The 14,972-nt window shown below is 43.9% G+C and overlaps 1 protein-coding gene across 4 annotated transcripts in view; it reads right to left on the reverse strand.

Moving 5' to 3' along the window:
- SERPINE3 (serpin family E member 3) overlaps positions 1 to 14,634 on the reverse strand; it is a 40,054-nt gene extending 25,420 nt beyond the window's left edge. The window contains exons 1-2 of one of the 4 annotated variants that reach the window (XM_019524543.1): positions 14,459 to 14,634; positions 3,935 to 4,232 (exon numbers count right to left, since the gene is read on the reverse strand). In XM_019524543.1, the coding sequence (XP_019380088.1) occupies positions 3,935 to 4,193 (259 nt within the window). In that variant the 5' untranslated portion in view covers positions 4,194 to 4,232; positions 14,459 to 14,634. Of the gene's footprint in view, positions 1 to 3,934; positions 4,233 to 5,393; positions 5,737 to 14,458 lie in introns of those variants that run through there. The other 3 variants (XM_019524544.1, XM_019524542.1, XM_019524541.1) reach the window with 3 other exon arrangements.
- Between the last annotated feature and the right edge of the window lie 338 nt (positions 14,635 to 14,972).

Genomic DNA, 14,972 nt, shown 5'->3' on the forward strand with positions numbered 1-14,972 from the left:
CCCCCCCCCCCCGCCCCTTGATCATCATGCAAAAAACTCAATGTGCATAAGACTAATGTACCCTCTGGGAGACAGTGTTGAAGCTGTTCTGGCCCAAGGCTTTGATTTCCTAAAAATGTCCTTATTTCAGAATTTCAAATCAAGAACAATGATCAGTGAAGTTCTCTGCTGACAAGAATCTAATAGAAGCAGGATTCATAGATTCATAGATGCTAGGGTTGGAAGGGACCTCAACAGATGATTGAGTCTGACCCCCTGCCTAGGCAGGAAAGAGTGGTACAGTCAGATGACCCCAGCCAGATGCCTATCCACCCTTCTCTTAAAGACCCCCAAGGTAGGGGAGCGCACCACCTCCCTTTGAAGCCCATTCCAAATTTTGGCTGCCCTTACCATGAAGAAGCTTTTCCTGATATCTAGCCTAAATCTGCTCTAAATTTATTTATGAGAATGGGATGAGATACCGTATGGAAAGCCTTGCTAAAATCCAAGAAAACGACATCCACCTCTACTTCTGCATCTAAGCATTTTGTGACCCTGTCATAAAACGAAACCAGATTGGTCAGGCGTGATCTACTTGCTATGAATCCATGCTGGTTTCCCTGCTGCATTATTTTTCCCTCTGGACTCCCACAAATATGATACTTCATAATCTTTTCAAAGGCCTTTCCAAGGATGGAGGTGAGACTGACTGGCCTATAATTACTCGGATCCTCCTTCCTCCTCTTCTTGAAAATACGAACCACACTGGCCCTTTTCCAGTCCTCCGGGACCTGACCTGAGCACCACGAGCGCTCAAACAGCCGTGCCAGTGGCTCTGCTATGACATGGGCCAATTCCTTCAGTACTCTCGGATGCGGCTCATCCAAACCTGCTGGCAGGATGCTGACATTGCAGGTATACACATTCCTTTGGATGTGTTTGTACCCCAGACACTGCGGCAATGTGCTACTGTGGCAGAACCTGGCTAGAGAGAAATACGAACAAACATGAAACAGATGAGTTTACTTTGGACCTTGCAAAGGGAGAGAGAAAACAAGCCCAAATGGGCAAAAGCAAAGCTTCATCTTTTGGTACTTCCAAAAGAGGTGCTATTAATTATAATTATTCTTTTGCCTGGAGACCCCAGAAGTGATTGAGCCGTGCTGTGTTAAATGCTACTACAATGCACAATAAAAAAATCCCTGTCCCAAAGAGCTTGCAGTCGAGTTAGACAAGACTGATGGTTGGAGCGGAAACATGAGGACAGGGAAATGAAGTGACTTGTCCATGCTCACAATGCACATCAGTTACATAATGAAGATCAGAACCAAGATCTGATTCTCAGTCCAGTGCCATACCCCCTCGATCATCCCAACTCTAAGGAGTTTTAAAGTATACGAGTCCATGTATATGACAATGCCAGCCAATTTCTACCACCAAAGAATCAAATCCATAATTGCTAAGCAGGTGATGTCCCTTTAATCTTCTACATTAAAACTAATTATCTGTATGAAGCTTTTTGTTTAAAATTTAGCACCGTTGGAGGGGGAGTGAGTTTCTTGAATAGATGTCAAGAAGGTTCACATATTTTTTAAGTATAAAATACCTTTTTCATTTGTTTTGCATTAGAACTGTAGTGCTTGACACATTTTACAAGGGTGAAAGAAATCAAAGATGGTAAAATAAGAAGCAGATGTTATGAGGTACAACATCTCAAGTGTGCAATCAAAATTCTTAGCTAACTAAAGTTCTGAATTCTTACTTGTAGGCCAATTCAAAGCTGCCCTTAAAATACTTTATCTGATACTCATTTTTCACACAGGCACCTATTTACTTTTTTATTTTAGGTAGTTTTAGAATACAGCTTAGCAAACCTACCAAACATTAAAAGAGGACATTAATGCCAGGGAGAGCAGATTCCCTTAAGGAGAGCTGACTCTTCAGTCACTAGGGAAATATGATTGATATGTAAGTGCTATAAAGTGAGCTCATAAGTGGGTAAATCATCAAGTTCAAAGCGGAGTCATCAATGGTTCAATGTTTAAGTGGAAGGAGGTACCAAATTAGGGTTCTTCTGAGGCTTCTTCTGAATCCAGTACTGTTAAACATCATTAATGGATGGAATGGAGTGGACAATTAACAAATATGCAGTTGACATCAAGCTGAGTGGGAGAGCGGACACTTAAGAGGACAGTAAGATGCAAAATGGCCATGTCAAATTGGAAATATGGTCTGAAATGAATTGGATGAAATTCATCGAGGACACGTGCAAGGTATTTCACTTAGGATAAAACAATCAAAGGCACAAGTAGACAAGGGGGATAACTGTTGCAGCACTGCAGAAAAAGAATCTGGGGGTCGTAGTGGGTCGTGAATTGAATCTGAGTCAACAATATAATGTTGCAAAGAAAGCTAATAACACACTGGGATGTATTAACAGGAATGTAGCATGCAAGTCACAAGAATTGATTTTTTTCTACTGTATACAGCATGGGTAAAGCCTTACTTAGAATAGTATGTATAGTTTTGGGCAGTGCAATTCAAGAACAATGTGGACAAACTGCAAAAAGTCCACCAACTCAAGGAGAATTTGATAATATTCTTCTAAAAAAAGGATTGTAATAAATAACATGGTGACCCACAGGGGACAGGACAATTAGTAATGGGCTTTAATTACAACAAGAGAGATTTAGTTTGCATATTAGGAAGAGTTTTCTAGCTACAAGGATGGTTAAGCACTGCAACAGGTTAGATAGGGAGACTGCAGAATCCAGGAAACATTTAAGTTCAGAGTAAACAAAACATTTATCTGAGATGTTGTAGACAGAGATGATCCTATTTGAACAGAATTGGACTAGGGGTCCTCCTGCATGCCTTCCAGCTCTGTCTTTCTATAATTCTTTGGTTACTGCATGCTATGAATGTAGTTTTTGCTGGACCACTGCATTTTTATATTGCCTCCTTCACTGTAGTTAAAAGCAGACAGCATTTTTACACAAGCTCCAGGGGGCGTACTTTAATTAGCGAGCCACACTAATTAAAAGTGCCCAAGCGTCACATGTATTGGCGTCCCCTGTGCTGTAAAGTGATGGTGGGGTACTTTGAACTAAAGCTCACTGAAAGAGCGTTAGTTCAAAGCGCCCTGCCACTATTTTTCAGCATGGAGATGCTGATACACATGATGTCAGAGTCTGCTGGAGCATGTTTATTTCTGTGCTCCAACAGACCTGATTAATTGATTTCCAGCACATTGAAGCTGCCTCCCTGCACATCTATAGGGGCCCTTTGTTTTACAGTCTGGTTATTCTACTGATACTATACGTGTCAGAAAAATTGTATTATATATCGCAATAACTGTATATAATAGCTAGCTTTCATTGTGATTGAATCACTGTTTTTGAATAGCAGTGATTTGCAGAACAGTAATAATGACCAAGTAAACACACAGCTGAGAACAATGAAATCTCTATTGATTTTAACTTTTGTCTTTGTGTAATGAAAATAGATGTTAGGGTTAAGAATATTAACATCAGCTATATTGCCTGTAGAATGCATATCAGCTACAAATTTTGAAGATGAAACAGTCATCTGTTTTTTATAAACATTGAGCAGATCAAGAAATATAGCTTTTGCTACATTATTTCAGGTGGTAGAATTAATCTTGGGTTGAAATGAGAAGACTATCCTGAGAATCCAACATTAATTTAGTTGAATTGAAGACATCTGCCTCTGTGTGTGTTTTTCTTTTAAATGTATCTTTTGGAATTAGAAGAAAAGAGTGAGAGTTGATCAAAAAGAAGTAGGAAGAATGTATTCATACTGACTATTTGAACTGTTTCTAAAACTCAACTGACATTAGACAACCAAATTATGGGATCCCTCCCCCTCTCCCACTGGTATTTACCGTACAATGTAAAACAGTTATTAATAGGTAATTTTTCAAACAGTACATTACCACGGATGTTGTATCCTAGAGCATTTTCCAGCTGTGCAAAAGTATTTCCCTGAGCTCCAAATTGCAGCAACTCCAAAGAGATGATCACACTTGCTGGTGAAATGATCAGGTTAGTTCTATTCTCTGGATCTGCTAATTGCTGGTAGAGGTTAATGGCAAATTCAGTCATTAGCTCCTTCAGTTCATGATAGAGGTCACAACTCCCATTGTTTAGGAACCAAGAGTACAGAATGAGCCAGGGCAATAGAATAGACAACATGAAGGCAGGTTATGGAATATCTCCAACAGACTATTACACCTGTAATCAACAATTCAGATATTCAGAGAAGTTGGACACTCAAATGACAAGTAAATGATTGCTTTACATGTGTATTCATGTGAGACTTACTATAGAAATAAATAGCCAAAAAGATCCAGATGGTGTTATCATAAGTAACATGTTTTACACTGGCTATTAAGAACCAATCTTTCCTTAAAACATATGTAGTGTAACAATTGTCATTAGATAGTTGACCAGAACCGTGCAGAAGATTTTCTTCTATAAAAATATATTTTTACTTCATAAGGCAAGAAGCAACTAGCCAGCAAATTAAGTATTTAACTCCCTGTTAAATAATAAATTTTATTTTTTGGTTAATATTTAGAATATCATTATCAAATTGAAGTGCCTCATGTCTGGCATTTGGTACTGGGCATCCACAGCTGCCACTGTCTTACCCTGCAGAGTACAGGCACTCAACCCCTTTACAGACAGGGGCATTTGATTTAGATACCTAAAGATGAATGCAGATGTCTATTTTTAGCCATTGGGTTAGAACATTTTGGTCTTAATTTTCAAAAGTCTGCTATGAAGTTTTCAAGTACCATTATATGACACACACTACAAACTCTGCAAATAAGGTAGCATTGGGGAACAGCAGTGATGGCTATGCAAACTCTCTGCTTTGTATTTTTATGGTGGAGAAATAATATTTTTAACCATCTTGGAGTTACTGTTATAATTAAGGAGAAGAAAGGGTTTTTCTGGTGATATAATTTATTGGACCCATGGGGAGAGAGATGTTAGGCAAGCTTACAGGAACAGGTTGCCCTTCCTCAGATCAGGGTAGTCTATGCCTGAAAGCTTGTCTAACATCTCTCCTAATTATGCTCTGGGTTTAATAAACAGTATCACCAAAAAAGCTTTGCATCGCATATATTTTCTGGACCATCACAGCAACAACATCATTCCAACCTTGTTCTAATTAAGGAATATTTAGAATTTTGAAATCAATATATTTCCTGAAATGCTAAAATGAAAGTAATTTCTATCCATAATTCTAGTTCTAAACACTGTATGTTTTTAAAAATCTATGTTTTTAAAAATAAACTCCAATCAGTTTCAGTGTAGGATTTAATTCAACTCTTTTTCTATGCCCTTTGCTCTAGAGAGCACCTTTCACTCCTCAGATTTACTCACAGTTAACTGTGCTTACTTGCCTTGCCCTGCTGTGTCCTCCTGTGCGTCTCAACTGGATCTCTGTTTGTACGTCTGTCCCCTTCTTTAGTAGGTAGTGGAACAAGGTCTAAGTCATGAGACTGCATTTAAAGGAATAGTCAGTGATCAGAGTCTCCATCGGCGATGTCTGTACCACCCTGTCCAAATTCCTCTAGGCTACAGACTCTATAGAGAGCCAAGCAAAGAGGCATGTCACTGACCAGCAAATCCAGGGCAAGGAACAAAAAAGGTACACATGGAGATACAGTCAGCAACTTCCTTTCAAACACTGCTCAAGCCTCATTAGACTTGTGACCTGCTTGTACTAAGCAAAACATCTCCTATCTCTTGTTTTCTCCTTTTTTATGAATTCCATTGATTCCTGTGTCACAAAGGGAAGGAGAAGTGGTTCTCTGTGTACCAGGCACACAGTTCTTTTTACCCTTTGAAACATTATTCAGAAATCCCTTGCAATTAAACTGTCTTTATTTTCCATGTTTTTTTTGAATGGCATCCCAAACAGAAGGATTTTCATTGACTCTTTGTTCTCAGGAAGAAAAACAATATAGGGAAAGGGAATAAAATGGAATAGTTAACTTTGCTTTAACCAGTAGTATGCTATCCACAATTAACCATTTTAAATACTATTTGAATTTTCACAATCTTCTAAGTGAGAGAATGCCAAATCCTGCTCATCTCATCCCTACACCTAGTCCTGTGGGAATCAATGGAAGATCTTAACTAAACCTTGTGGGATTTTAGTCTGTAGTTTGTACAAACAACAAAACAAACAAACTAGGGATGGGGGAATATATATATGTATTCTAAGCTATGCTGCCTTAAAATAGAAAATTTCCTTTTATTTGCAACCAAAAAGCACCAAGTTACCAGGAAAAAAAAGGTGCAAAGAACAAGCATCTTTAAGCTTAGCAGTTATGATAGTGTAATGTATTAGCTGCATTGCATCACAATCCAATACATTCTTTTTCTGTATCAGGGAAGGACTCAGCAGTAGGTTCAATTAGTTAGCTCACTTGAAAGCAAGCTGGCTTTCTTTCTTGATCACCTTCTCCAGTGTGCAGAGCAGTGCCTTCCTAATACTGCTCTACAATTTTAATTGTTTTAAAAATAAAGTGGGTTCAGTTTTAGTGGAGGGTGGAAAGCCCAGAGGTGGAAAGTGCTTGGTTTCATGATGGGACACTGAAGAAGAGCGAGGGGCTAAGTATACGTGACCAGTTAGGTTCTAGTTTAGCAGAGTGGTTAAACCCCAGGTAGTCCCAATGATTTCAAAGAATTTATTCCCATGCCTAACATTAGGTGTGTGCTTAAATGTCTTTCTAAATCAGGACCTTCATTCTTGGCCTCTGTGCTGAGGCTGCCAATAAGAGTGTCAATTGCCTGGGAGATTCATGTCCACAACAAAGTGCCTGAGACCAACTGCTTCCTCAACTGCTTTTAGATGATCACCATTTTTGATCAGCAACTGAGTGCTGTACAGCTGGATTTGGACTAATTACTGAGAGGTTCCTGTCTCTATGGTATCCCAAGCCCATCAGATTCCTATTCCCTGGGTGGCTCTAAGAGATATGTTAAGGCAGTGTGGCTCTTCACAGAAACTGTTATCCAGTATTTTAATTTTAACAGCTTGGTGCCAGTTATATTTTTCCTGCCATCATGACTAATGCAATACATTAGCTATCTTTCTCCACCAATATTAACTAATGAACTATAGCTTTTCTTTGTGGAGTGTGCTTACCACAGTTGTGCAAGGGGTGTTTGTGTTGCTATGGATCTTTGGTTAAACTTAATTGCTTCATGCTGACAGTTATTGCATTGTGGCTTACAGGAACAAAAATGCTACAGATACTTAAATTAATTTAAAATATTAATAAACTTTTTCCTGTTCATCCCATTTCTATCTTCTGTTAAGTCCCTGGAGGAGATTCTTCCTTTTTCATGTCTATGTGACAAGGTATTTAACACAATTCACAGGTTTGTTGGAATCTGACAGGCTGTGCTGGGAGTGCTTCTACTATGGCCCAAACTTGCAGCCTCTGGGTTGTGACCAGGCACCCCAGCTCAGCTGGAGGAGATGGAGTGCTATATGTCGTATTGTTTTCCACTGAACTCTTTGACTGCATATCCAGACGAGCGAGGCCATGCGATATGTGGTGCTGCAGACACATCTGTGGTGCCACATACTGTACATTCAGCTGTTCTCCATGCTGCAAGGTAGCAACGTGGGTTTTTTTTTAAATCTCAGGTGATCTGCACAACAAAAAAATGGAGTGGCGCATGTGGGGGCAGAGTGTGCCACCCAAAACTGGAGCCTGGCTGGCTGAAACCACACTCTGGCTGCTAGCCTGGCTCCAAGTGACAGGATTGCCACTGCTGCAGTCCCAGGAGGCCCCCAGAACCCCTGGCAAGGCCCCAAAGGACCCCAGACAAGTCCAGTGCTGGCCCCAGCCTCCCCTGCCATACCTGGGGTAACCTGCCACACGCTAGAAGGTGCAGGGCACAGGCATTCTCCAAGGACAAGTAGCAGCAGCACAAGGTGTGCCACTGCTTCTTGTCCCCAGGGAAATGAACATCCACACTTATGTGGATGCAGCCTTCTAGTCAACTTCAGGCACAACAACAAAAGGCTTTGGAGGGAGCAAAATGCATCTAGCTTCATTAGAAGAGCACGGCTACTATGGTGCAGGGCCTTGAAAGCAGATAGAGCAATAGGAAGTCTCAGGACCACACTACAGTTAGGGAACAAAGTTGGGAAATTTTATGTTATAGCAAAATTCCCCAAAAGACCACAGTGAGCATGGGAGAGAGTCAGGTAAAAAATTACTGATGGGAGGCTCAGGGTAATAAAATACCATGGCTTGCCATTTAGGCCACTGAATTTGAATTTATGTTCATTGTGAGTAAAAGCTGTTATCAGGTGACAATTTGTTGCCCTATGAGGACATCTTTGTGGATAAACTTGTAATACCACCAACATGGCATTGTTACCATCACTAGCAGCTTCGCAAAGTCTGGATAGGAGAATTGTTCAACTGCGGAGAGAATGTGTGAGCTCAGAGGGATGCTTGAAAATACGAGTGGGAAAGGGGCAGTAAAAGATCAGAGGAGAAAAGCATAATTGAGAGCACCTGGTGTCTATTTCCCCCTGTCTTTCCTTGGCCACGTTCTGCCACAGTCACATCTTTGTGAAGTCAGAGTATCTCCATTGTCTTCAAACTATGCTTGCCACTAATGAAGACAGGTTACTGGGCTAAATGGACCTTTAGTCTGACACAGTATCACAGTATAATGTTCAGCTGAGCATGCTATTTAAAACCAGATTTGCCTGAGTGGAAGTGAGAGCATAATTTATCCCAAAGAACGTTGAGAAGAGCTGTTAATTACATTTCCATTCTTAGAGCTTTCTGGGTCTCCCTTTCCTTCGCTGTGTTTCATCTCCACTGTCATGGCCCCCTGCTCTAGGTCACCTCTGGAACCAGTGGAGATTTACAGATGCACATCTGTGCCAGCTGCCACAGCTGTGAACTTGGTGGTACTAGTCACCTTTTCTGTCTTTCTAACAGTTTGATGGAGAAAATAAAAAAGCCAAAATTAGCTTCCCTTAGCAACCTCCACTATCAGAGGTGGGCTGGGGACCTTACACCACTAGACAGAAACATACTGACTTTATTAGAAGATGGCTTCTACCGAATGTCTAAGTAATATTCCTCAGGTAACAAAGCACCAGTGTATAAACAGCATATTTTGTGAGTCTCTCAACCAGGGTAGTAGATTACTGAGCTGTAAAACACCCGGGTTAGGGGGAACGTTATTTACATTCTTAATGATACCTAAAAATACCTGTCCCACTGTCTCCCACAATCTCTGTCTCTATCAATTAGATTAGAGATGTCCAACAGACTGCATGTGGTCTGCAAGGGGTTAAGTAACAGCCTCCAGGCTCATGCTTAGCTGCTGCTTCCCCCATGGGTCTAGGCTCCCTGTCCTTTCTCTGACTGCTGCTTCCTGTCTCTGCCCCAGGAGGTGGGGCAGTATGGCAAGCAGCATGGGGAACTGTGGGTGAGTACAGAGCCACAAGGGGATGGGGCGGGGGGGAACAGGGCTGTGTATACGGGGGAGTCCTGCAAAGAGGCATTGCATCTGGGGAAGAATCACACCCACACCTTGCAGTGGGGGTGAGGGGGCAAGGTAGGAAATGGTGTTCATGTATAGGTAGCATGGTGCAGCAGGGGGTGGGCTACTGCGTACTAGCAGCAGGGGGTGTACATAGGCACATGGTACAGTGGGGGATGGGGGCAGAGCGTCTGTATGGCCCAGTAGCATATGGCTCAACTGGGGTGGCCTGCATACTGTGCCATCTCTGCAGTTGGGACCTCCTGGGACATGTGGCCCCTGGGAGTTTAGAATTTGAACAGTCCTGATGTGATATAACAGCAGATATCTGGTACTTCAGAAAGAAAACTTTATGGAAAAGTTCTCTAGTATATAACAAAGCTTTATACGCATCTGATTGGGTTTGACAGAAATTACCATTAAAAAACCTATAAAATGAAGTACAAACTGAATAGTTTTTGTGGCATTTTATTTTAAAATTAGAATAGTCTCAAGTACCCAGAAGGCCCCTGAACATGACGTTAGGGCAGTGTCAAGTTCTATGTGGCCTTTATGTAGGTGCAGCGTGGAGAGGTTTGTGGCTGTGATGAGCTGGCTGGCAGTGACCTGGCCCAGGGGTTTTGAAAGGGCAAAAGATGATTGGAGGACTTGGGATTCCCTTTCCTCACCAATCTGGTAATGATTTGGCCCAGGGGTTTTGAAGGGGTAAAAGATGATTGGAGGACTTGGGATTCCCTTTCCTCACCAATCTGGTAATGATTTGACCCAGGGGTTTTGAAGGGGTAAAAGATGATTGGAGGACTTGGGATTCCCTTTTTGCACCAATCAGGCCCCAGAGAGACACCCCCCGTGTCCCCTGATTGGCCCCTTGGGTTACCTGGAGGGGGATAAAAGGGGCAGCGTGGGCTGACTCATGAGAGACCAGTGAGGGACAACAAGGAAGGAGCTTCACAGAGCTGAGCCAGTAGGGCAGGAGCAGTGCCCCAGAAGAGCCTGAAAGAGCAGGACCTGCAGGCAGCAGTTGGACCCTCAGCAGTGCGGTGTGTGTGGCTGGCAGGAGAGGCTCCCCACTGGGCTCTAGGATCCCCTATGGGAGGCTGTAGCCAGCAGGAGAGGCTCCCCCAGCTCCAGCAAGGATCTGAGCAGCAACCTGACTGGTTCCCAGCTCTGCTTCCAGCTCCTCCAGAGGCCAAGCAGCTTGACATGAGACTGGGGCTCTGGGAAGGTCAAGACCCCTAGCAGGCTGGAGCAGTGCTACCAGTGGTGGCTGTGTGGCATGTTCCTGCCTACCACATGGGAGATCTGGGCTCAAGTCCCAGCTGAGGTGACTTGGGGTGAGTGAACTAACAAGAAGCAAATCTTCTTGCAGTGGAAAGGAGCCATTGTGTTTTCTCCCCCTCCAGGTACCAAGGCCCTATATTTCTTTGTCATTTGACATTTTATGCCTCTTTTTTTTTTTTTTATATTTCACCAACCTGTATTGTCTGTTCTGCTGTTTGTGTTTTTTATATTTTGTTAACCCTGTTTTTTTTGTCAATGACTGCAAGTCTCTAACCTTTGTTGAATCCTGCCCCCTTGGGGCATTGTAGTGTCCACTATACCCTCTGATTTTATGCCTGTTGTGTTCCCAGTATCAAAGGATATATGCTTAAGTCCCCATTGGTGGTCTGGCTCCTCTCTATAGGGGGAGGAGAGTCCCTACACCCCTCACAGCACTTGTGCACCTGCTTTGATCCCTTTGATTGGAGAGGGGGTACCTCTTGGAGTACTGCCCAGGTTACATGGCAAAGACACTTTCTATGGTAGTTGGGTTCAGATTAGTACCAGGCCATGGGTGGATCCAGGATCATAGTGGGGAGGGAGGGGAGCAGCCATACCCTCTCTGGCTGTGTGGCACATGCACTCTGAGCCCTCTGAGCTCATGGGCACATCACTGCAACTCCTGCCAGGGCTGTCACTAAGTCTGGCTGGAGCCCCTGCATTCGCATAGCCCCAGAGCCTAGGGGGTGAGCGATGCCACTATTCACTATCTCTACACCTTTCCGCTGCTGCTGAATTTAGCTGGGGGAAAGAGGGAATGAGCAGCAGCAGCACTAATTCTCCAGGCTCCAGAGCTGTGTTTAAAGCAGGAGTCTGGCCAAATCTTGTGCTGATCAGCTGGCAAGCTGAGAGCTCATGGCACCTGCAAATGTATGGAAGGAGCTGCACTGGCATACCAAGTGAGCTCTCTCAGCTCACAGGCAAGTGCCACACAGCCAAAGCTGGGGGTGCAACCACACTGCCCCTGAACCAGGCAGATTGGCTGTTCCCAGGATTGGGGAATTAAGAGACTGTGCTGCCATACTGGTAGGGATGGAGCAGAGTGGAGAAGGACAAGACAGTGTAGAGGTAAGACCATTACTGCCCCCATTTGGTGCTGCAAAGCATGACTGGTACAATCAAAACAACAGATTGAACCGTGTAAAAGCTCTGCAGGCATATTGCCCTACATACAGAGCTCCAGAAAATGCTCTGCTTCTTGGAGACAGGATGCCTCAGACTGCTACAGCTTGCAGGTTTCCACCCCCTTTATGATGATTTTTTTTCTTTAACTGATAAATATAGAGCAATGAAATCATGTTGCAGTGGAAGAGACCAGTCTCAATTTCAAACAATTATGTTTGGAAACATATACTGGATGATTGATTGCCCTATAGGCCCACTCTAGCTGTACAGCCAAATATTGCTCACTGTTACCTCTATGTAGCACCACTAGGATTGCCAACCCTTCCAGATTGGCCAGGAGTCTACTGGAATCTGCATCAATCTCCTGATGACTATTGAAAGCAACACAGGAGACTGATATTGTGAAGGGGTTGAGCAGTACATTTAATGATTGGAAGTGTACCAATACATCAGTCCCATATTGGACTGGCATCAATATAAGGAAAATTGACAGTATTGGCAGTTGGCTTTTTTGACTGATGTGGCTGATAATGTCACTAATAAATGCCCCATGCATGTGTGCAGACACAAAGCAGCATGCAGGCGGTCAGGAGCACAACCCAGCAGTGTGGAGAGCAGCCAGATCCGGCTGGTAAGTCTGTTGTGAGGGGAAAAGGGTGAAAGGAGGGGTGGGAGACAGATCGAGGCCCCAGTGGTGAGGGAGGGAGTAGAGCTGGGGCAGGTGCTGCACAGCAAGGGCAGGAAATGGGATGGAACTGTGAGCGGCTCATCTTGGGGGGCACAGGGAAGGGGTAGCAGTTCCTGCCACTGCATGCACCGCAAGAGGGCATGGGGGGGGTGTATGTCCCTGGACTCATGTGTGGGGTAAGGGTGGGCTGCTGCTGTGGGCTGGGGCTACACTTAGGACAGGTGGTGGTGGCACTGGGAGGGAGCTATGGTGAATTTTGGGGGTGGCTGCAGCCCTCCCAGTGCCACCCACTCTGAGTGCACCCTGGTCTAGCCTCCTGCTGGGTGGAGCTTGGCACCGCCCCAGCCTGCAGCAGCAGCCTGCCTTTACTCCACATGTAGATCTGGGAGCACATACCTCTCATGGCTTCCCCCAGTGCAGAATCCACTCCCCTCTCCCTGTGACTCCTGGACAAGGTGCTCATGGCTCTGTCCTGAGCTCACCCCAGCTGTCTGGTGCCTGACCCTGCCACAGCCCCACTCCCTCCCTCACTGCGGGGGCCTCGATCTGCCTTCCCCATGCCCCTTTCCCCACAACAGACTTACCAGCTGCTCTCCAAGCTGCACGGCTGCATATTTACAATCGGATTGGTATCAGCCGATATGGCTCGTTCAAAGAGTGCCACCGGTATTGGTCTAAAATAAAATCACTATTGGTGTACCCCCTATTAATGACATTACATCATGTTGGGGGAAAAAAACCAAATCTCACAGAATAGCTTCAGTCAGTTGGCAACCTGAAGCACCACCCCTGTCACTTCACTGAAGTCAGTGATTTACACTGATGTCAATGAACTCTAAGAACTTCCTAGGGTAGCTGTGCTATTACACAGAATCTCATTGCATAATCTATATAGCCAGACTTTTTACTGTCCTTCTCACTGCAGTATCTGAGTGTTTTATGGGGGAAGAGAAGAAAAAAAACACTGAAAATCTTTGGTTCTTTTTAGCTTTAAAAGTGCCTTTCCAAGGGTATATTAAAGGCATTTTTTTTTTTTATTTGAGGAAAAAGCCATCCAGCACTGAGTTTAATTTTTACCCTGGATATAGCAAGGTTCAAGGTCAGTCTCCACTGCAATAGAAGGAAATTCTAAATCCTTAGGAACACACTTGGGCATATAGGTTACACCATATTTCCTGCTACATACTGATGAGGCATTGTAGCAGTATATACTGCTAGCAGTTCACCTGGAGAATTGTTTATTTGTCCCCTTAGGATGCTGGTAATACTCATATTGGGTGTTTTTATAGGTCCATGTGAATTACACCAATGTAGATACATGTCCAGGTGTTAAGGGACCTAAGTCATCCATGATCTGCTGTGGGAGTTGGATCTCTGAGCTAATTATTAAATCTGGAGGGAGAAACTGGAGCAGGGTTTGGGACACAGGCCAGGGTCAGAACCCAGAAAGCTAGTAACCTAGGATGCCTGCAGACATGCAGTGAGGCTACTCCAACATGCTGTACTTACAGTGCATTGGAGCAGACTCAATGGAGTCCATTAGAATGTGTTAATTAACATACCTCCAGTAGCATCACTTCAAAGTGGTAGCGAGGTGCTTTAACTAAAGTTTGTTTGATGAGCTTTACTTAAAAAGTGTTCCTGCTGCCATTTTGAAGCACAGGGATGCTGATACACAAGATACTAAGGGTGTTTTAGTTAGACCGGCTCTCAGAGCCACTCTAAAGCAGCCATTCCCACTGGAAGCCACTCCCCCAGTACATGTAAAAATACTTCAAGTTACCACAGCTGAGGCACAATCCACAGGATAAAGTCAGAGCAACAAGTCAGGGGTCCAGATGCAGAAAAATTAGCAGCCAAGTTACCAAGTCCAAAAGGTAGTCCACAGGATTAAGTCCCAGCTCAGAATCAAACTAGAGTTAGGACCCAGGAACAGATCTGCAGAGGAAATCCAAGGCCAGAGTCCACAGAAAAGCCAAATCCAGGGTCAGGAACCAGGAAAGCCAGAGAGAGCAGGAATCAAGAAGCTTGTTACTGGGATAAAACTGTTGACTGGCCTGGAAACCTGTGGCCCCCAGCTGGGACTAAATTGTGGCACTCCCAGAAGGCAATCAGGATGCTCACTGTTCCTAAATTGAGGCAGAGTTCATTAGCCAGTGACTTATTTAAGGTGTGACTGCTTAGATCCTTAGGCCTGCTTGATCAGGGTTCCTGATACCAGGGCTTAGGGACAGACATTCAGAGAGCCAGAGCCTGAATGATTCAATCACTGCAGGTTAGTCTAACTTGCCTAGACT

This window comes from Gavialis gangeticus, unplaced genomic scaffold (genome assembly GCF_001723915.1).
Source record: "Gavialis gangeticus isolate Ggan-Ray unplaced genomic scaffold, GavGan_comp1, whole genome shotgun sequence".
Classification (NCBI taxonomy): domain Eukaryota; kingdom Metazoa; phylum Chordata; order Crocodylia; family Gavialidae; genus Gavialis; species Gavialis gangeticus.